At 40.6% G+C, this 21,783-nt stretch overlaps 4 protein-coding genes across 7 annotated transcripts in view; 2 read left to right on the top strand and 2 right to left on the bottom strand.

The window, feature by feature from the left end:
- vti1a (vesicle transport through interaction with t-SNAREs 1A) overlaps window positions 1-1,236 on the bottom strand; it is a 105,080-nt gene extending 103,844 nt beyond the window's left edge. Inside the window, exon 1 of one of the 3 annotated variants that reach the window (XM_029527409.1) lies at window positions 850-1,236. In XM_029527409.1, coding sequence (XP_029383269.1) covers window positions 850-943 — 94 coding nt within the window. In that variant the 5' untranslated portion in view covers window positions 944-1,236. The remainder of the gene's footprint in view (window positions 1-849) is intronic. The other 2 variants (XM_029527410.1, XM_029527408.1) reach the window with 2 other exon arrangements.
- On the top strand, window positions 1,130-6,465 carry zdhhc6 (zDHHC palmitoyltransferase 6). 2 transcript variants are annotated; one of them, XM_029527407.1, is made up of 11 exons: window positions 1,130-1,308; window positions 2,220-2,765; window positions 2,899-2,990; window positions 3,483-3,642; window positions 3,771-3,929; window positions 4,055-4,108; window positions 4,397-4,564; window positions 4,829-4,870; window positions 5,376-5,521; window positions 5,669-5,715; window positions 5,804-6,465. In XM_029527407.1, exons 2-11 carry the CDS (start codon window positions 2,499-2,501, stop codon window positions 5,902-5,904), a joined length of 1,236 nt encoding a protein of 411 aa, XP_029383267.1. In that variant the 5' UTR covers window positions 1,130-1,308; window positions 2,220-2,498; the 3' UTR covers window positions 5,905-6,465. The 2 variants fall into 2 exon arrangements, with proteins under 2 accessions (XP_029383267.1, XP_029383266.1); XM_029527406.1 differs by having other exon boundaries at window positions 5,373-5,521.
- A 569-nt stretch (window positions 6,466-7,034) lies between these two features.
- coasy (CoA synthase) lies at window positions 7,035-12,567 on the top strand. Its single transcript, XM_029527917.1, has 10 exons — window positions 7,035-7,205; window positions 8,234-8,961; window positions 9,083-9,297; window positions 9,389-9,520; window positions 10,029-10,218; window positions 10,721-10,785; window positions 10,889-10,973; window positions 11,150-11,247; window positions 11,464-11,610; window positions 11,693-12,567. The coding sequence occupies exons 2-10, from the start codon at window positions 8,277-8,279 to the stop codon at window positions 11,750-11,752; spliced, it is 1,677 nt and encodes a 558-aa protein (XP_029383777.1). The 5' UTR covers window positions 7,035-7,205; window positions 8,234-8,276; the 3' UTR covers window positions 11,753-12,567.
- LOC115060087 (myosin light chain kinase, smooth muscle-like) lies at window positions 11,688-20,748 on the bottom strand. The gene is made up of 17 exons (XM_029527916.1): window positions 20,558-20,748; window positions 19,881-20,050; window positions 18,667-18,819; window positions 18,505-18,558; window positions 18,035-18,079; window positions 17,784-17,914; window positions 17,528-17,684; window positions 16,940-17,251; window positions 16,736-16,832; window positions 16,403-16,606; window positions 15,923-16,140; window positions 15,097-15,220; window positions 14,512-14,664; window positions 14,167-14,296; window positions 13,911-13,992; window positions 13,591-13,731; window positions 11,688-13,213 (listed from the first exon to the last, which is right to left on the bottom strand). Exons 1-17 carry the CDS (start codon window positions 20,572-20,574, stop codon window positions 13,008-13,010), a joined length of 2,394 nt encoding a protein of 797 aa, XP_029383776.1. The 5' UTR covers window positions 20,575-20,748; the 3' UTR covers window positions 11,688-13,007.
- Window positions 20,749-21,783: the final 1,035 nt, after the last annotated feature.

Raw genomic sequence — 21,783 nt, 5'->3', positions numbered from 1 at the left:
CAATAACACATTACAGTCCAAAATATTCTTGACAGTAAACTGGATTCACATCAAGCAACCAAATATTTGTAAATAACTGATACCTGATCATCACTAAAAACTATAAGTAAAATGCTCTTTAAATTAACAAAATGTACACTGACATGCTGTACATAGGACTCAGCCCTGTGAGTACAGTCATCTGAAGAATACAAGAAACAAGTTCCTGTACAGAACTTTTGTGTGAAAGAATGGATATCGAATTGACTGAGTGCTCACTCTTGGTTGAACTGTAGTAACTTGCCAGAAATTCAATGTGAACTAATCATACTAATCTATTTCTTATCCCCACATATGAAATGACAGTCACTGGAGTCGGATCCTGTTCATACATTTACCAGGCAATAAGCCAACAAACCCTTGTCTCTTTGAAGTGCAGTCAGAAACCGTAGACTAACAGACTTATCACAGCTGGCATTTTCTTGGTATAACAACTAAAGCACAATAGCTTTAATCATGGCTATATGTTCTGTTGAGCTAGCATGCCCAGTAGCAGAACTCACACACACAACTAAACTGCAGCCCTGATGAACCTTATTAATAACACCTGTGGAGAAAATGCCTGCCATAAATAGGGTTTAAACACAGGCTTAAACTCTGAACGTAAGGTGACACTAATGTACTAAACCAGTCCATAACATGTGATGTGGGGGTTAGGGTTGTTTTGTTTTTTGATGAAAGCGCATGAAAGAGACATTTTACCAGAGTATCATAGTTTATTGATGAAGTAAGCTACACCTGTTAGCTTCCCGGCTAACTGTTTGCTAGCTCCAACTAAGCGATTCCAGGCGCTGAATACATCTCCCTTACCTCCACTTAGTTTGGGGATTCTTCCAACTTTGTTGGTTATCTCTGCTGTGATGGTGCCAAAGTCCTGCTCGTAAGATTCAAAGTCTGAAGACATGTTGGCGTTTAAGTTTAAAACAGGATCGGTCTCTGGTTGACAGTTAGCTCAGAATAATAACAACAAGGCTCGAAAAACGTTCCTTCCGTGAGTCGCAGTCTAAAATGCTCGACAAGAACCTGGACCTTGATTTTATTTTTCCGGAAAATTAAAATGGTCTAGCACCTGAATAGAAAATTCTGTTGGTGTCATTTTTTTAATTCGTGAATATATCAAATATATTCTCAATTCTGTGACGGCTGTCAAGTGAATTGGTTTAATTTAAAGGTGTCCCGGATGGATTGGAGTTAAGAGTTTCTTGAAATTGGGCAGGTTCCGCTGTGTACACCGAAGGAACTGAGGAGAAACAACACGGAAGTGTCCAGGTTGGTCATTTAAAGTGACAGCTTTTTTCTTCATCTTTCAAAATCGAGCACATAAATTTAACAGTGAGTTCTGCTGTATCTGTGTCGTGCAATATTATTAATGTGTCTTTCCTTTCACCTTGAAGCAACAGTCTAATACGCTAGCCTTGATAAGCTTGCGAGCAAAATAGCTAGCCCGCTAACAGTCAGCCCTGGTGCTAATATGAATAATATTTAGCTAAAGATATAACGGCTGATTAAGGGATTTGATGATTATTAAATTGTTTACCAGAGTAATTACACTTACCTGACTTGTAAATGCAATCGACGGCGACACATCGAAGGTTGCTGTGCTTTCTTTTTGGTACGAATTAGCTAGCTTGGGAACATGAGCTAATTACTTCAGTCACTGTAGATTTACATACACGGAGTTACTTTTCTTGCTTTTAATGCTGTATTGTGCACCGCTATCCACATTAGTGTGTTATATGTTAAGCGATCTTATTGAGTCTAGCTTTAAGTGGAAACTTTACAATCTTATTCCTATTTCTGTGTGCCAATATTGCAATATGCCCGTAAAAAAAATCACAGAAACGCACATGAAGGACAAAATATTTCTACGAATGAGTATGCATACCTTATGTCAACTTAATAAATGCATCAGTTAGACTAGGATAAATATTGGAAACACCTTATGTGTAATGTGCTGAACCACTTAAAAATCCAAACAAATATTTAACACTTGAATCATCAGATATCTTTATGGTAATGTTTTAATTGACTGCATTATTTTCAGGCAGGTTTACCGGGTAAAGTGACACCAGTGCATGCACTGTATGTTCAAATAGACATAGTCAATTGGTCTATTTATTTATCGTACAAATGCCCTCATTTTGACGTTTTCATATATTCTTTTTCTCTCTTTGTCTTAGATGGGGACGTTGAGATAGTCACAAGGATCTTGCGCTCTGAAGATTGGCAGGAGAGGATGCTGCTCTTTACCAGGGCAGGGAACAATGGGACACAGGGAGCCCCAATAAATCAAGACCAGAACAGTTGCTGGTTACTCAGAAGACGAGAAAAAATATGTACATCATCCACACTGGTGACTTTGCAAGATAGTAGAAGAAAAAAAGTAACATACTATTGAAACTTGGTTCATACATTTCAGGAACTCAGCAACATATTAGTGCTAACCTCGTGGCGAGAAAATGAACTTCATGTCATCTTTTGTGACCTTTGAGAACCTCCATGAGGTTCGGAGATTGTGCCACTGGGGTCCAGTCATAGCCCTGTCTGTCATTGCTATATGCTCCACCATGGCAATTCTGGACTCCATCATCTGGTACTGGCCACTAGACACAACAGGAGGCAGTATTAACTTCATCATGCTCATCAACTGGACCGTCCTCATCCTCTATAACTACTTCAATGCTATGTTTGTTGGACCTGGTTACATCCCCCCTGGCTGGAGACCAGTAAGCCTTTTTCATTTATAATTATTAAATAGTGCAAGTAAAGTAGGTTTTTACACCATGCAATTCAGAGTGGAATCATTTAATTTTTGAAAATTGCATTAGACAATTGACATATTTCTTGACCCCAAAACAGGATAATCAGCAGGATACGCAGTACCTTCAGTACTGCAGAGTGTGCCAAGGGTACAAGGCCCCCAGGTCCCACCACTGTCGCAAGTGTAACAGGTAGGAACATTTATCACTGAAGTAAAACACTTACCTTTTTATTTTTCTCCCTTTTGAGAGACAGAAATAATAAAATGTCTCATAGGTCGAGCCCCTGCAGCGAATCGCTCAGCTATTTTCAGCACACCAAACTAGAATTAGCTCATACTTTTTTAGTGCATGATATCTTTGCTCACACCATGTAGCTATGTGGCTTTTGAAGTGCACACATGAATTCTTACTCACTGCATCAATGCAGTAGACATGCTCTGTCATGATCCAGCACCTCAGTAAGTCTGCCAAGGTAAACCACACCTGTAATTTTAATCTAATTGTGTCTTGTAATTTCCAATATATACTGACCATTAAAATGAACAATCGCCTGTTAAATTATCTGTATACTTATTATATAAAAATATGCAGTGTGATGATGAACTTGTCACTTTTATGTCCTCCCAAACAACCAGTCAATTCCCCAAGCACTCCTCTCCTCCTCTGCCTCCCCTCCCACAGGTGTGTGATGAAGATGGACCACCACTGCCCTTGGATAAACAACTGCTGCGGTCATTTAAACCACACCTACTTCACCAGCTTCTTGCTGCTGGCTCCACTGGGCTGCTCACACGCTGCCATTATTTTCATTATGACCATGTACACACAGTTGTATGAAAGGGTCAGTATACTTCCACTACACCTTTTGATGACGTATCACCACCACAGTCATTGTGCAGTTAGAGACACCTTAATGATTTATTATTTGTTACAGAAGTTACTGTTGGTTTTCCTCTGTCCTCACTGCAGATTTCATTTGGGTGGAGCACAGTGAAGATTGACATGAGTGCTGTGCGTCAATTCCAGCCCCTCATGCCCTTCAGTGTTCCCGCCTTTGCTGCCACACTCTTTGCCTTAGGCCTGGCACTGGGCACCACTATTGCTGTTGGCATGCTTTTCTTCATACAGGTAAATCTTTCATACAGCCTGGCAGGTGTATTTGAGTTGATACAAGTTGCTGGCTATGGAATGTGATATTTAACATGTTAGTTAAAAGTAAAATATAAGTCACATCTGATCTTCATCTTTTTCAGATGAAAGTCATCCTTCGAAATAAGACCTCGATCGAGTCCTGGATCGAGGAAAAGGTCAGTGTCTCTGACTTACGTTGACTTACGTTGTTTTGTGAGTGCTATTTTATTTGTGTCATCTGAAAACAATTATATATTAAAAGGCCACTTCATTTTAAACAATTTATAATTAAAATCACTTCAACATTTGATTTTCAATGTCCCATAAATTAATTGTCACTTTACTAACCAAGAGATACAAGTTCCAGGATTATATCTTGCTGATTACAGAAATGTAACCTGTTTTAACTGATGCTATTGATGCACATAAACACACACTCCCATTTACGTTGTCTTTTCCACTAGGCCAAAGACAGAATACAGCACTACCAAACAGGGGAAGAGTTCATCTTCCCTTATGACCTCGGCAGCCGCTGGCTTAATTTCAAACAAGTCTTCACATGGTCAGGAAGGCCAAGCGGTGATGGCATTGAATGGCCAGTCCATCCTAAGTGTCACCAGCACACCTTAACTGTAGGTTCAGTTTTATTTCTCAGTTATTTTGATAATGCCTACAATGCCATTTTTGTTTAATCTTTTGCTCCTTTCATATGCACAGTGAAGCATCTTGTCATGTTCGAAATTGTGTAATATATGCTCAATGCTCTTTAATTTGTAGAATACACCATTACAGCAATGGGTATCGTGATCAGTTCTTCACATTTCATACTAAACAGTGAGACAAAAATTGCATAGTCTAACAATAGTGTCTTAAATGTGTCATTTGTCTTTAAACAGATTGAGCAACTGAAGCAGAAAGCTGATAAACGAGTAAGAAGTGTAAGTACCTGACAAACCCGTTATCTGACATTCATGTGGTGTCGATTTACACAAAACACAGACTAAGAGAATGCTTCAGGCTGGATTGGATGGTCTGTATATACACCTCTCTGTTTGTGTTACTGACCGAAAGACTGAACATTTTTATTACAGCAGAACAGTTTTTAGAAACTCATATATGTCATAGCAGTTTATAACTAAACGGATCAACGCAAGACCTCCAATGAAGATTTAACTTAAGCTTCCCTCTTCTGCCTTGAAAACAGGATCGTAGAGAATAAAAACAGAAGATAAAAAAAAAAAACATTGTTTACTTAAAATATTTGATGTTAGATGTTGAGTAGATGTTGGCTTCAATTTTTCAAAAAAATAATAAATAACTAAATAAATAAATAAAAATTATTATTTAGAAAAGCACAATACTCAATGTCAGATATTCTTCTCTGAGTGTAGTTTTTGTTAGATCACTAGAATAACCAGACGTCCTGGATATTTTGCCCAGCAGGTCCAGTACCGGGCGATAGAGGACTATAACGGAGCTTGCTGCCCTCTCAGCAAGGGTCTCCAAACCTTCTTCAGAACCCCCTGCACTGAGGAGCCCAGGATCCCCCTCAACAAGGGAGACACCATTCTAGCTACCCGTGGAACCAAGTATGTTTATCTAGACAGAAATATAATCATGTTCATAGTAGATGTTAACAAGGAACGTGGTCAGCTATGCTGTGAATATACAAGTAAAGGAAACTGTATTGTTAAAGTCTGAATGTGAATTCTTCTCATGTGCGTTTTTCTTTTAAGATGGTGGATGTATGGAGACAAAGTTCTGGGTGAGGAGCAATTAAAAGGTAAAAATGAAAATGACGGGATTACAGATGGCTTTGCTGGTGTTTGAATTGGGTTTTTATATTCACTGGCTCCTTTTTTGGTTTTCAGTGGGAGAACGTGTTAGGGGATGGTTTCCAAGGCGATGTGTGGAGAAGTGCCATTATGACACAGCTGCCAGTGATAGCACCAGCGAAAAGAAAGTAAATTAATATATTTCCAACTTGCTTTATGTAAGGCAGGGGAGTTGAACTGAACAGAAGGTCTGTTTATGTTCATAAACATGCATCCACTGAAGATGTCATGCCTGATATAGCAGGCTCACCATCAAGAATTTCATACACAAATTCCTTTTACATTTCAATACCAACTTGATTTTATTAAATGGAACATAGCTGTCTGAATCTAACTGAGCACTTTGCTCTCATAAAGAGAAATACAGAGTTCTTCAAAAGGACTGGTCCGATGTGTTCAGTTTGACTCCTCTAACCAAAAGCAAAACCCAGCAAGAGTCTTAATTTTCAACAATTGCCACCAGGCTTTAACGTGACTTCGTTGTGATTACATGACTTTTTACTTGAATATGTTGTGTGTACTGGTTGATGTCCTTTTTTGCTAATTATGCAATGCCTCTGCCCAGCTAACCCCAGGGCTTCGTCATGCAGCTCTTTCTACAGTATGAAAATAACATTTAATTTCTTTTTATTATTTTTGTAAAAACAAATTGTTGGCCTAAAACTACAAATTGAAAATTAAAAAAATCTTCTGCAAGAGTTGTTTTGCTCTGTCTCTGTGATTCCTATAAATCCTGATTATTACACTATAGTTACTGAAATGCTTTAGGCTTGATGAAAAATATAAATTCAATGTTAAATGTCAAACAAGTCTTGGATCTGGTTAATGAGATGAATCCTAAACTAATGATGAACTAATGAATCTTCTTTCAACTTCAGCTCTATACTGACTTGCATTTGGAGTGAAAGAGTCATTTTTTTTGGCTAGATTTCTACATCATCAATCGTATGATTGGCTGTAGACTGCGCCAAGAGCGTCAGCTAAAGGCTTTGCATGTATGCATCTTAGGCTTTGGAAGAAATACATGTTTGAAGATCAATCTTTGAAATTGCCTCTGTGCACTCTTGATTGGATGTTTTCAGTTAGTAAGGTCCAATTAGATTAATAAATGTTAAAATATTTATTTAAAAACATTTATACTTAGCTCAATATTGGCCCACCGCCTAGAGCTGTTGGACTTGATGAGCAGAATGACTACATATCCCAGACTTCATAGCGTCTATTCCTCTGCCAATCAGGATGTGGTCAAGGTGTCAGGTGATCACCCAACCCAGTTCATGTGTGTTGGTGGGTGCTTAGTTTCGTTGGGCTGCGGTGGGCCGGATAAGACAGTTCCTGATTGAAGGGAATCAGGGAAACAGTTTGTGGAGTAAAAACGTGTTCAGGTCTTCGTCCATACTGAAGTACTCACCGTCTGTACCCGCCCTGCTTCATACCGGTAAGCTAATGCTAATGCTAAGCTGCCTGACTGCCAGGTTGTCGGCTCATAAAGATTCATTTACTCTCCATATGGGTCACACTAACACACACTGACAGCTCCTGCACTGAACTCCACCAGTAACACTTCAGGGGTGTCATTATCGATTCAAGGGGACACTTCAAAATAGTATTTTGGTTGGTCGTTGTTACAGGAAATGTAAAGGCACTAACACATAGCTAGCTAGCTAGCTCCGACTCTCATGTAGACACATTTACGTTTATTTGGGTTAATTTGGGCCCTTCTGTTGGCCAGAAGACACAATGAGCAGCGCACAGTTACTTCCTGCTCAACCACGTACCCACAAACTGTTTGTTCCATATCAGACCATGAGAAGGGCCAGCCTCCCTGTGGGCGAGATGACAAATAACAACAACAAGACAGCTGACGTCTTCAACTACCATCAAACAACTTAGTGGAATTAAGGGATTGGATTTCAGGCATGATAACAACTCCAAATAAAACAGACACCACTTACAAGGGTAGGAAAGTCACGGTGTTGCCTAGTTAAAATGTAACCGCTGAGTTGCGACATGCCTTTGGCAAAACAAGTGCATGGTCCATTGTTGCTGATGGTGCATCAGATAAACACATGAAAACACACGTATGCACTGCAAGTATGTTGATTATATTATCTCTAATTCTTGGACAATTATTTATTTTAGACTGCCTTAAATTATCAGCAACCATAGTAACAATGTCCTGCATCACACACAGGAGAGATAACCTGAGGTGAAAGACAATACCACTTTGTTTGTGTAGCAGTCATTAAATAAGTACAAACAACTGGGAAATAACCAACAAATAGAGGAAGTGTAGTTAAAATACTGGGGTATTTCTTTCATACAGAAGAAAATGAGATTATATTACACATACGAAAACAAGTGCTGCAAATAACTACCAAAGATTATGCCACATACAATGGGTTCATTGCTTGACTTATTCCTTCTTCCTCTTCTGTGTTTTCTACCCACTGACTAACTTCTCAGATACAGTGACACCTGTGAATACCCTGTGACATCAGCCAGTAACATGTCCATGTTCAGCACGGGCATCCTTGTGCTGACATCTCCTCTCCACACTGTACCCCTGCGCATCGCTCCAGTGCTCTGCTCAGCTGCTCAGCTTGTGGAGCGCACACTGTACGTCCATCTCCACCCTGGGCTAAACCTGGGAAGCGGGAGTCAACCTCGGCCAGTTTTCATCCCACCAGGGGTGGACCTGTCGACGCTCATCACTCGCCTTTACAGCAATGCAGCGGATATATGTGGGCACCTGGATATTCGGGTTTTGCTAACCAATGTTCGCAATCAGTCAGCTGCTGGGAATGGGACCACAACTTCAAACTGTCCCTTCCCATCTCCACAGTCGCTGTCTCACTCCCCGGACGTGGTGCTGACAGACTTTCCTCTGCAGGATCCAACCCAGTCCCATCAGGTCACTCAGTGTCTGCAGAAGTACGCAGGGAGCTGCTACGTCTGTAGCCCCACTCTACCATCAGTGCTGCTTCACCCACAGATAATGAAGCTGCTGGAGAAAGAGAAAGGGCTTCAGCATCCTAAAGAAAAGGGCGTACCTTTGGAAACTTACAGTGATGTTGTGGTAGGGGGGACTTTTGACCGACTCCATGGAGCTCACAAGACTCTGCTCAACATCTCATGTTTGTTAGCCAACAGAAGGTTCATTATTGGTGTGTGTGACCAAGCAATGCTGAAAAGTGAGTAACTCACTTTAATTATTCCCACATAGGACTCTGCATTTTCTTAATGTTTTCATGTTCCATTTTAAAAACAACAACATTAGAAACCCTTTTTGCATGCCCCTCTTCCTGGCTTCAGAAAAAGTTCTTAAGGAGCTGATTGAGCCCTACTCCCTGCGGGTTCAGAGACTACGAGAATTCCTGCAAGACATCAAGCCATCACTTCAGGTGGAGATTGTACCACTCAATGACCCCTTTGGAGTTTCTGTGGTCGACCCCGAGCTGCAATGCATTGTGGTTAGTGAGGAGACTAGAAAGGGAGGCGAGGCAGTGAACAAGAAGCGCATTGAAAATGTAAGTTATAAAATAAGAAATATGTCTACAGTCAGCCTCTGAATTTTGAGATTTCGTTATTGCATAATGTGTTGTCCACCTACTAAATCAGGGCCTTCCAGTTCTTGTTCTTCATGAGATCCAGTTGCTTAAAGATGCTCACCACACTGACACAGAAGAGGAGAAGATCAGCTCCTCTAGTCTACGTTCTCGGCTCCTGGGGACCCTCCTTACTCCACCTAAAGTACGTCCTATTTAAAAATGGTTTACATTTTGACAAGGGATTTTAGCTTAGCGTTAGATAATGTGAAAACTGTACAACTTGTATAGTTATTTTTTTTGTCTTTCTCTCCCCATCTAGGCAGATATTAAAAGGGTACATGTTAATGAATTGCATTTTCAAATGTTAAAGAGCCTCTGTACAGTCTCTAGTCACAAAAAAATAAACTATCTACTTTCTGTTTTCTTGCATTTGTAACAAGGGTCAAATGTTAATATTTAACTCTCTTCATAGGAACAGTCTCATCCAGGTAAACTGTAACTGATTAAATTTCTTGCATATGCCAAAATAATCACTAGCATGCAGTGAGCTAGCAGTGAAAGAAATGTAACTTATATAATTCTGTCCCGAGAATTTGATTTGTGTTTTCTACAATACATTATAAGGTCATATTTTTGGAGAGATTTTTAGGTATTTTCATCATTGTTTCCAATGTCCTGCACACTAATGTCTCCTGTTTCTTCTGTGTTAGGACACATCCCATCTCCCTCTGGTTCCATATGTGATTGGCCTGACTGGAGGCAGCGGAAGTGGAAAGAGCTCCATCACCAGGCAGCTGGAGGCTTTAGGTGCAGTTCGCATTGACTGTGATAAGCTGGGCCATGAGGTGTATCAGCCGGGCACTGCAGCCTATCACAGAGTGCTTGAAGAATTTGGGCTGGGTGAGGAAAAACTTTCCCTCAAGGACATGTAATTAATAAACCTTTCTGGAACATGTTTAAAGATGTGACAGTCATTGCCTTTGGATGGTTCTCAGTATCAAAACACTTCAGCGAGCGCAATGCAATGAGTAAAGGTCAGAGTTAGAAAATCTCAGACATTACTCATTTAATCTCAAAGTCAATCATTTCTGGCTTTCAGCTCTTTGATTTGTCAAAAGACAGCAAAATAAATTTAATTAGATGCAAGTCCTACATTCCTCTACTTAAGTCCTGTTACTAATTTTTCTAATTATGATCAAAAATATTTCTCTTTCTACATCTTCTCGTATTTTTAAGGCAGGTACTAAAACATGTACACATTGACTGATAATTGGTGTCTAAAACCTTAACAGCCCACAAATAAATCCACCATCAAAAGCCATGTTCAACACCATACCAGCATTATGTCACATAATTTTAAATGACAGTTTTCATTTTGTTTTGTTTTCATTTTCACTCTTAGATATTCTGAATGAAGACAAAAGAATTAACAGGCGTACATTAGGAAAGAGAGTTTTTGGAGACAAGGTAATACGAAAAGCATCAATTAAGTTTGGTACAATGCAATTGAGATGTTGCAGTATACCACTGTGTATCAGCTATTTACCAAAAAATGCTGTCTTTCATGCAGGAGCGGTTAAAAGCCCTAACAGATATTGTATGGCCTGAGATAGCACTTCTGGTGAAGAAGGCAATCAGCCAAGCAGGAGAAGAAGGTACTGAATATATTTACATGAATTCATCTTGGTATTTTAGAAAAGATGTTCCTTGGTTTTTATGTGATGCACGCTTTTGGGTTTGCTTACAGCAAATCTGAGGTTTAAAAATAGTCCCTTTTTAGTGTATTGATTTTATTGACTGATACACAAATAAAAGATGTCCCTCTTTGCAGGTAAACATGTTTGCGTGGTGGATGCAGCTGTTCTCCTGGAGGCCGGCTGGACAGACATGGTCCATGAGGTTTGGGTCACCATCATCCCAGAGGAGGAGGTAATATGTCTGAAATGAGACACAGATTGTCTGGATATCACCACGTGAGCAGAGATTGGCAGATTAAGTGGAAGAGATGATGGTTCACTATGCATTTTCTGACATACCACTTGGGGGCGCCAGTGTTGGAAAGTTTCAGATTCTACGCAGAGTTTGACCAGAGGTTCCTTGTGAACCTGATCAGACTGCCTTCTCTTGTATTTCCCAATTTCTCAGGCAGTGTCAAGGATAACAGAGCGAGATGGTGTGACTGCAGACGATGCACTACGCAGGCTGCATAGCCAGTGGTCTAACACTAAACAAGTAGAACACGCCAATGTAGTTCTGAGCACACTGTGGGAACCAGAGGTCACTAAGAAACAGGTCAGTATAGGCTCCACATGTCTGTAGGGCATTAAATAATTTGAGCCTATGGGTAAAACATGTTTTTCTTTTATTTTAAAAGGTATTGAAAGCTTGGAATCTTCTGCAAAAAAGAATCCAGCAAAAGCAAGAGACACACTAGGAAGACATGTTACATCATCCTGGTTATGATCTTTGCATGTGAGTGTGTGTCAGACAAAAGTAACTTGCACACAAACAAGTGATCCCTTAGAAAGACATGAGTGGCCACTGTGCCTTTGCAGCGAGCTCAACATACTTCCCCATATCTTTGACCAAGACTCAGTGCCTAACTTTCCACAGGTTTTTAGACTCTAGTTTTATTTTAAACAAATGTAGTTGGAAGGCAAATGGATGAGGAAAAAGGAGAACTAATCTCAAACATAAAATGATTGTACTATTTGAACAGTTTTCATCAAGTTGTGCGTTTTTTTGTTTTTTTCATAAATGCTATGCCTTTAGTCCAAAATATCTGCATAATATATTGATATTACAAAATATTGTTGTAGCTGCCATGTTCGTTGAGGGTTAATAAATAAAATAAGAAAACTTAGCAATGACAGATCTTGAAACTAAAAGGAATGAACCTTAAAAAAAAAAATTATAAATATTTAAGTCAAACTTTGTCATTTGGATCAGTTATGGAAAGCACCATATAAAAAAAATTCCTGAAAGAGGCCATTGGACAAAATGGATGATCTGTATTGAAACAAAAATATTCACGGTAATGAAATCTGCTCGACCTTACGTGTCATCTCATGCCAGTATTTTTTTAGTCCTACTTTCCATAGTAAATGTCTGTCCATTTACATGTAAAATGATTTTCCAGTTTTGTGAGAAAGTTCAAATTTCTTTAATTTCATCTTGCATGTAACCTACAAGCTCAGAGGAATACTGTATGGATTAGTACAGAACAATAAAAATGTTTTCAACCTATGAGTGAACCCTTGAGTTGTTCTACAGTCTAATGTTCATGGAGGAAAACATTCATTTTCAAGTAGTTCTTAATTTTATTTCATTTACATCTGACAAATATTTAAATGTGCAAAATGTAAAATTTTGATGTGACTCAGTGTCCATGGTGCTGAGCTCAGTCACAGTGACATGACGCTGCCTTGTTAGTGTGCATGAGAAAGAAAACAAACTTAGTAAGTGCGCCAGTAAGTGGAGGGGCATGAAAGAAAGGACTCCAGGTAAGTGTATCTAAATATCATCTCCTTGATGGTTCACTAATACAATGCAACTGTGGCTTTGACACCATGAACACTGCCAGCTGTGTGACAGTTTCAATTTGTCCATCCATGTACTGAAATGTCATTTCAAAACCTGGGCTTTGATGAATCCCCTTCCAAACAAAGAAATTGCGAGACATCCCCTGGTCACATCTCCACTTTCAGTTTGGCAGAGCACATTGCTTCCCCGAGCTTATTGCTGGCTTTGCACACGAAAACGCCAGCGTCAGAAAGCTCCAAATCTGTGAGAATCAGAGAGCAAAGCCCGTCTTCTTGTCGCTCCATGGTCACTCTGCTTGATTCAGACACCGGCTTCTTGTTCTGAAGCCACTCCACCTCTGGCCGGGGGTAACCTAAGAATGAGACAATATATTACCGCAGAATAAAGAATATCAAACAGGCCACTGGACATTAAATAACATACCAACATTAAAAAGAGCCGGTCTCAATACCACAAACTATATGTCTAATGAGACGTAAAATTGGTTGGAGCTGAAGAGACAGAAGATAAGTGTGTTCCTATCTACACAAAACCTTTTAAATTATGAGCAATTTGATTCATTTTAAGTCTAAAAATATTCATCGTAGCAGCTTTGAGCTGAACCAGCTTAGACCTCATTTTCCTGCCATCAAAGAATTATTCCAAACGTCAATATTTCTTCTTTTTTCCTGCCCTTGTGGGATGTGGCAGAGCATTATTTAATGAAGCGCATCACAGCTCTGTGACTACCATTGACCAGGCATCTCAGCTCAGCAGTGGCTCCCTTGGGGAGAGTGGTGTCCTTCAGGGCTTGCTGGAAGTAAGGCTCACTCTGAAGCTGCTCATCCAGGGACTGAATGGCCTCCTCTGCCTCTTGGCTCCAGCTTGGCTCTGGATGAGAGGAAAGATGATGATGAGTAAAAACAGAATCAAGGCTTTTCTGATCACAAAAGGCTAAACTTGAAGTGACAATCCAAAACTTTGAGTCATCTGCCGTATGTATGTAGCTGCAGGACATAGGAGCGCAACGTGCGAGTGTGCGCGCATGTGCATCTATTTATCTGTCTTACCCTCTGAGGAGCTGCCAGGAGAGTCTGGCCTGCTGGAGAGGTTAGCCATCCGCTGCAGGGCCAAAACAGCCTTGCCAGTTTTCTACAAGTTTAAAGGACAAATAGCATTGGATGACAAACTACATTTATTTCCAAGCTTCGGGCCTATATAGCTCTGAATTCAAAAGGTCATCATGGGAAAGCTGCGATAAGAAAAATTGTACATCTGTCCAGCGATGAGCTAAAAATCGCTGTAGTCATGTTTTGACCGCGTTACCTTCCACTTGCGTTTGGCCAAAAAGCGTTTCATCTTCTCTTTCTTTAAGGACTTGGTGGGTCTGCGGTTCAGAGGGGTAAAAGAGGCCATCCAGGGGTGAGCGAGGGCCTCGGTACATGACAGCCTGCATCTACAGTGCAAGTGGACAGAGTCAGAAGCAAAGGCTATAAATGCTGCCAGCAGTCTCAGTCTGAACGTCGATTATCTTCAACATAAGACACCGACTCAATAATCATATTCAGGACCAAAGTGCCTTCATCCTGCCTTCCTCTTGTCCCTCTCTAAGCCTACCACAAAGACAGGTAACCCCTGCCGGGGTTTCCAAATTAAAGAAAGCAGTCTAACCTCCGGTCCTTCTTCAGCAGGGAGGTGATAAAGTCCTTAGCTTGAAACGAGATGTCCTCAAAACTTTCTTCGTCAAACTCATAGCGAGCAGCAGTCACAAGAGCCAAAGTCTCAGGATCACTATTCCCCTGGAAAGGAGACTCTCCACTGAGCCTGAGACATAAAACAATAAAAAGGATAAAAAGAGCCATCTGTGCTCATTGCTTCTATCTGGATCAAGTCTTTATGTCACTCTGTGACTGAAGGTGAAATGGCACACAAATGTTGCTTTGTTTGGGAGGGAATCTGTGGCGATACCAAGATGTCACCAGGAGATAGCAGCAAATCTGCATTAGTAGAGTTAGCTGAGAACTGAAGAGATATTTTAAATATTTTCCTCATTGAAATTGGATCAATCTAGGAAATGGAGTTAGCAATATTACTCCCCTTGCTTTAATATGGTGACGATGGCAAAGTCAAATGAAAGTAGTTAAAGCACAAAGCGATAATTATGGCTACGTTTTCTTTTCCACATTTTACAAAGACATGGCATTTTTTTAAGCCCCCCCCCCTTTCTTTTTTATAGCTGTGGCTCAGGTAACTTACAAGATGAAGCAGATGACTCCAATGCTCCACATGTCGGTCTCCAGGCTCACAGGCTCGTAGTTAATCACCTCCGGGGCCACAAACTCAGGCGTGCCATGCATCACCATGAGAGGTTTACCATCCTCTGAAGAACAGGACAGGAAACTGCTCAGATATTGAAAATGTGATCCTAAATGTATTTCATATGCCTATTTGTATTGTTTACAGCTGGCCGTAAATAGGCCACCCAGTCTGGAGAGTCACCACATTGTCTGCCCGAGTAGGCTTTTCAAGCTTTGCTGCATTTATTGAATTGAGGTAACAGTGATATATCTGCCTGTTTATCAGGCTGTTGTCATGCGAAGGGCACTGCTAGACATCGAAGAATTTAAAGAGCACGCCTCAATGTTATCTCCGGTTATTTTTGACATGCTGTGTTGTCAGAATAAAGTCATGTTTGATTCATGTTGAATAAAAGTATATTTTCATCCACTGAAAATGATGTAGTGTCTTGTGCAGCCAAGAATTTAAGCAGTTAAATAAACCAGGAAGCAGGAAGCATTTCATTCTTCAAATTGGGTGGAAAAGGCAGCAGATTTTGCTGTAAGAGAATAACCCAACTATAGCAGCACTTCTTTCTAGTTAAACAGGCCTTTTAAGGATATTTGGCTTTTCCGTCAGTGTATCCTTCACTAGGACACATGGTGATTTATTCTCTGTGCCTCATAAGCAGTTGCAGATGTTTTCCAGAGAACTGCCCTCTCATATGATAATTTGCTTCAGGTTTACCAAGTAAGGATGTGAAATCCTAGCAATCCTACGACTGTCTCAGCAAATCCAAACTCACCTAATTTACTAGCCAAGCCAAAGTCAATGATTTTGATGTTTGTGCCAGTGGTGTCCACACAGACAATGTTCTCTGGCTTGAGATCAAGGTGGACGATGTTCTGCTTGTGAACGTACTGCATGCCCTCCAGGATCTGCTGCATGTAGCGGGCACTGGTGGGCTCTGTGTGCTCAAAGTTGTCATCCACGATGCGTTCAAAGAGCTCTCCACCTGCAATACTGGGGAGATGGATAAAACCGAATGACCACACGTAAAAAATAAACTAAACTAATGTATTTGGGGTATTCTTGGTTACATCAGAACGAAGATTTTTAACTAAGATTTATTTATGTTTACTTGATTCTGTCACTAATTGTTCATATAATCCATTTTAGGATTACACAGCAGCCACTTATGCCTCCACATAGCATGAGAAATGACTCCTTCCCTTGACTCCCCTTTTTCCACTCTTTAGTAGAAACACAGATTAGTGCTACTTACTACTCCATGACCATGACCATCTCAGATCGCGTATCGTAGGCAGCGAGACACTGGACCAGTTTCGGATGGTGGAGACAGTTCATCAGTTCAATTTCCTTGTGTGCCGCCAGTTTATCCTTGGATGTCCGGGCTCGGTAGAACTTCCCCGCACACACCTGCCCCGTCTCTTTATGGGACAAGCGGAACACCTGGCCAAACTTCCCACTGGATTTTTTAATAAAACAAATAAAATTCACCTCATTAATTACACTTATAGGATCTGAAGTAGGCTGTCTGTGATTTTGGTTTAAACATATTTTAAGTTTATTTGAGATACAAAGACTCTATACTTACACGCCCAGCTTTTCGTGGACATTGAAATGATCCTTGACTTTGTTTTTTGTGTTGATGGAAACGGTAACATATGACTCAGGCTCCTCCTTCTTTTCCTCTTGAGAAACAACATAAAAGCTCATCATAGCCTTAAAACTAAATATTCACTTTATTTTTTTGCCAATTCTCAGTTCAAACTTATTACAAATCCAACATTTCACTCACTGGCCGTCGCCATCTTGGCAAGTTCAGACTCCTGGCTCGGCTCACTGACTCCTGCTGAGTTGTAAGCTCTGACACGGAAGAGGTATTGACCCAGAGGTTCCAGGCCTGAGCGGACGTGGTAGGATGTGTTCTTACAACGGCTCGATACTTCTTTCCAGCTCCCGGGCTTACTCGCTCCCTCTTGTCTGACCTCCACAATGTAACCCAACACGGCTGAGCCGCCGTCGTAGCTGGGACCGGTCCAGGAGAGGACCAGGGACTGAGTGGACAGCTTTGAGATGACAGGTGGGGAGGCTGGTGGGTCAGGTCGGTCTGAGGGGAGGAGCGAAATGCTTAACTGACATGGAATAAATTTCAGCATTTACTCATTTTCTTTATTATTATTTATTGCTAATTGTCAAAGCTAGTAATGTATATGTATAGTGATCTATTAATATCAATGAAGCAAGAAATATCAATAAACATTTCCAGTAATTAGGAATGCAGGATGCATTTAGGGAACTACAAACAATGGCGCTCTGTCAATTCAAAACATATTGAGAAGACTGAAGTAGAAATACAGAACTATCAAATACATTTGAGACTTACCAATGACACCAAGGTAAACTGTGTGCTGGGCAGAGCCTTTCTGGTTTCGTACGATGACGGTGTATGAGCCCGTGTCCTCTGCACAGGCCTGAGAGATCTCCACGCTGCTCTGGGTCTTACTGCTTCTGACAGAAACCCTTGGGCCCGCTTTCACCACCTGAATAGAAAGAGGAACAGCAAACAGATGCTTCCCTAGCTTCAATATAAACTCACTGATCAATACTAAAAAAAACCACTGGAGCTGCAGTGTTCTTACTTTGTCTCTGTTGTAAATCCAGCAGCAGGCTACAGGGGTACAGCTGCTCCTGAACTCACAGTGCAGCCGGGCCTGCTTTCCTACCCGAACCTCCACCTGCTCAGGTGGAGCCAGAAACTCCACAGGAGGTCCTGGGGGGGAAAAAATAAGTTTGCCTTGACAAAAATTCTTGAAATCAATAAAACAGGACAAAAAGCAGCCAACTTTGACTTAATTCAGCAACTAACTTGGTGTTTTTCTCCTCTACTCACCCTTACTGGTGGAGACTTTTGCTTGAAGGTTGACTGCTCCGATATCTATGACAATGAAGAAGAAGGTGGACTTACAGGTGTGTGCTACGATAGGGGGATTATAGAAGTGTCTGACCAATCACATTTGAGCAGTCAGGTTTGGTTGCACCAGGACACACTACAATCAACAGGCTTCCAATGTGCTGCACTTTTAATGGGCAGTTTGGTCACGAACCAAAAAGATTTGTGTGGGTGGACTGAAACAGGAAGGGTAATATTTCAAAAAGAAAACAGATCACACACAGTTACTGTTACTATACATGTTTGTAGCTGCTACCCTGCCCTGTATCCGCAGCACATTTACGATTAATTTGAAATATTTCCATAGAAGTATTCAAAGTAAGAACAAAAGCAGAGAGAAAGGAATATTTGTGGTTGTGGGAGAAAAGAAAGATTTTTTTTATAAAGCTCAACAACTGTTATTAATCTACCTTTGTCTCTTTCTTCTCTGAGTTGCCTTTGTGTTCTGGGGACTTTCTTTGTTGCTGTTTCAAAACAGAGAAACAGGGTTACTGCACACATGTGAAATCAATGTGCTTCATTTCAGGTGATGTGAAGTTTAGAAGGAATTTCTAACAAGACTGCTGCTTTACCTGCGACATGTAATGGAGCACAGCTTGACTCTTTGCCGTGAGTGTTTTCAGCTGTGCAGGTGTGTATACCAGCATTTTCCCGTGAACACTCAACGAGATCCAGGACTGCAGCGCTGTTTTTGCAGGAAGTATTTTTTGAATGCACCAACTTGCCTACATGACAAGACAACAAGAGACAAAGCACAAATTTTCCCCTCAGTTGATCAACTTTGAAATCTTTTAAGATGATGATGAGTTTTTCATTTTTGGGGTGTGACACTCAGTCATTCAGTCAGGCCGGCTTGCTGTGATTACACCTCGAAAAGTAGCATCACTTCCTTCACAGCCTGTACAGTTCTGTAGCGGTTGTTAGGGTCTTTCTGCCATCTTATTAAAGATTAATCTACAAAGATCATGGATTTTGTTTTCAGATATACAGCAATGAATTACAAACTGTGTACACTGACTGGCCTGTCAGCATGGGCCATCTTATCCAAAACAAATATCTGGTGCTCATGTTTCACTTTTTATGACAGACCTGAGCTGATCTAACCAGAGACAAAATGTATATGAACAGGTGTTATTTGCAAATGCTGCCTCGAGGCAGATTAGTATTATGTTTCCATTTAGAAATTGCCTGTGGGAAGATGGCTGTAAGTACAAGGAGGGAAGTATGTGTTTACAGTATCTGCCCAACATGTGTATATCAGTGGTCATCAGTGAAAAGTGGAATGTCATTATTGTGTGTTTTTACATTTGGGAAAACGATGGAGAGGCCAGTCACCTGTCACTCTGAAACACTAAGATTACAATTCCAAGGAAACTCTGACTGTTGCATTATCACAATAACTACAAAAACAGCACATTTCATTAAATTTAATTTATAAAGCTGTACCGCTGGTTATTATTTTGATGAATAGTGAATTAAGCCCTGGGGAGCTACCATCATCATTCATATGCAATCCAACCGATTCCAGTATTGCTGGTTTAGCTTTGCAATGGCCTTTTGTGCAGGGTTCAACAAACACACAAGCTCAAACAACTCTCAAGTCAAAACTGCGGGGGGTGTAGTCGGTCAGGGTTCTGGACAGACCGTGACTGTAGCGAATGTTGTGCATTTGTTTCAGTTAACTTGCAAATATAAACAATGGCCCCAGTTCATTAACATCAAGAATTAGAATTGTGACATTCAGAAAATAAGTAAAGTTAGTAAATCTACTTTTCCAAGTGCTTACCTTTTGCAGGCAGAACTCCCTGTGTGCTGTGTCCTGATGGTATCATGTTGGCAGTACCCAGTCCATTCTGTTTTTCTTGCGTCCCCACACAGAGAGGTCTGGCTTGTGGCTTGAGAGCCAAACGGAAAGTTGACACAAAGGTCTTTGGCTTCTTACCATCTTTGTCCATCCTTGAGTAGAAATGATGAGCAGACCAAAGCTGTTATTCACTCAGGCCTCTTCTCTCTTGGTTGCAGTTGCGAGTATTTAAATGTTGGTTTTCCTCCATGTATACAGTCAGTGTGAAGCTGTGGTTTGCTTGACACAGAAGGTAACTGTGGTGTGAAGCTGGTGTGTTGCAGACTCTGCCCGTCTCTCTTTAGCCATCTTTTGAGATGTGTACAGGAGGAGCCTCTGAAATCACTTCCCACCCTCAGCCCGACAGTACACAGGAAACAGCCATATCAACAGGAGGCTAATTTAAAAAGTGTATGTCCTGCCCCCACTGCCCCCCAGGACTGAGCAGAGAGACACACATGGGCCAGAAGACAAAAGAGATACTGAGCGATACATGGAAATGTGTGGGAGACACACACACGTACACACATACACAAAAACAGTCTTGCTGAAGAGAAACTGAGAGCAATAGTGTGGGTTGTGGCCAAAACACAGTAGGAAAGTATGAAACCACATATTACCTGACGCGACTCTTCATAAAGAAAATTTATCTCTTCTTCTCCTCTCTGCAGATGTCAGCTTCTTGTTGCATTTTATTGTATTCCCCGTAAACACTCAGCAGACTGCCAGAGTCACCACAGGAATCAAGGAGAGCCAGTAGGGCAGCTTTTCTGAGCGCGCAGACTCTGCTGGGTGACAGACTACATGTAGAGAGGTCAGTGAAACGGCTGTTGAAAACTGTGGACTTCCAGGGCAGAGTTATCTTTGAATGAAAGGGGAGCGCTAAGACCATGTGACAACAAACAAGGCGCTCCAGTGGCAGACAAAACACCGGTGTGCCTATTGATATGGAAATGGTTATATAGCTGCTGGTTGGGTGTGTCTGCGTGCTTTCATTTACCTTTTCTTTGTCTAATTGTGAGCTACAGATTACCTGGAAGCGGTTTCACTGATCAGATCTTCAGTGACTTGAATTGAATTTTACTCACAAGATGTTATTTCACATTTTTGCCATTTTTTATTTTCTTTTTTTTTTTTTTTTTAGTAAATTCTCATTAACAGATCAATAAAAAAAATCCACCAATCACATATTATATTTCATTTCCTTAGTAGCCTTTTCAAAATAATATTTTCTTGAGCTCTGAGCATATATTATTGAAATATTAACGTTATTTAAGATTAACGTTAAATAACTGATATATTTATCACTGATTAGTTGTAAAGTCAAACACCAAATGCTTTCTCTGTTTTGGTTTTAAACGGACACGTTTCACACGGTGGTCAGTGGAAGGAAACAATTCCAGGACTTGGTATGTATAAATGAAACCATGTGGTGGGAGGTACACAATTTACTTTTGACTTCAAACATGTCCTGAGGGTCTAAAAGCATGTTGATTGATGGGCCTGACATTGACGAAAGATTAACTGTTTACTCATAGACTCAGGCTTCCCACTTCCAAGATCCCAGATATGAAGAAATACCACCAGTGACACACACACACAAACATAACTCAGCTATTTATTTGTTAACAGTTTACTCAGTTGTGTTGCAATGGATGATAAAGCGACTGATTGGAAGCATGAGAAGAAGGAGACAAAGAGTCAAAGTCAATAAGTTAACATTATTCACTGAACTGTGTTGAGTTGTAAGACATTTAAATTTTTAAATTTGACCCAATATATGTTCTTTGGATTTCATTGTTTGTGCGTTTGAATTGGTTATCAGTTTTGAAAATGTGTAAAGCTA

Source organism: Echeneis naucrates, chromosome 19 (assembly GCF_900963305.1).
Source record: "Echeneis naucrates chromosome 19, fEcheNa1.1, whole genome shotgun sequence".
NCBI classification, from domain to species: Eukaryota; Metazoa; Chordata; class Actinopteri; order Carangiformes; family Echeneidae; genus Echeneis; species Echeneis naucrates.
The sequence above is the reverse complement of the archived record's forward strand: the minus strand, read 5'-3'. Positions and strand labels throughout refer to the sequence as shown.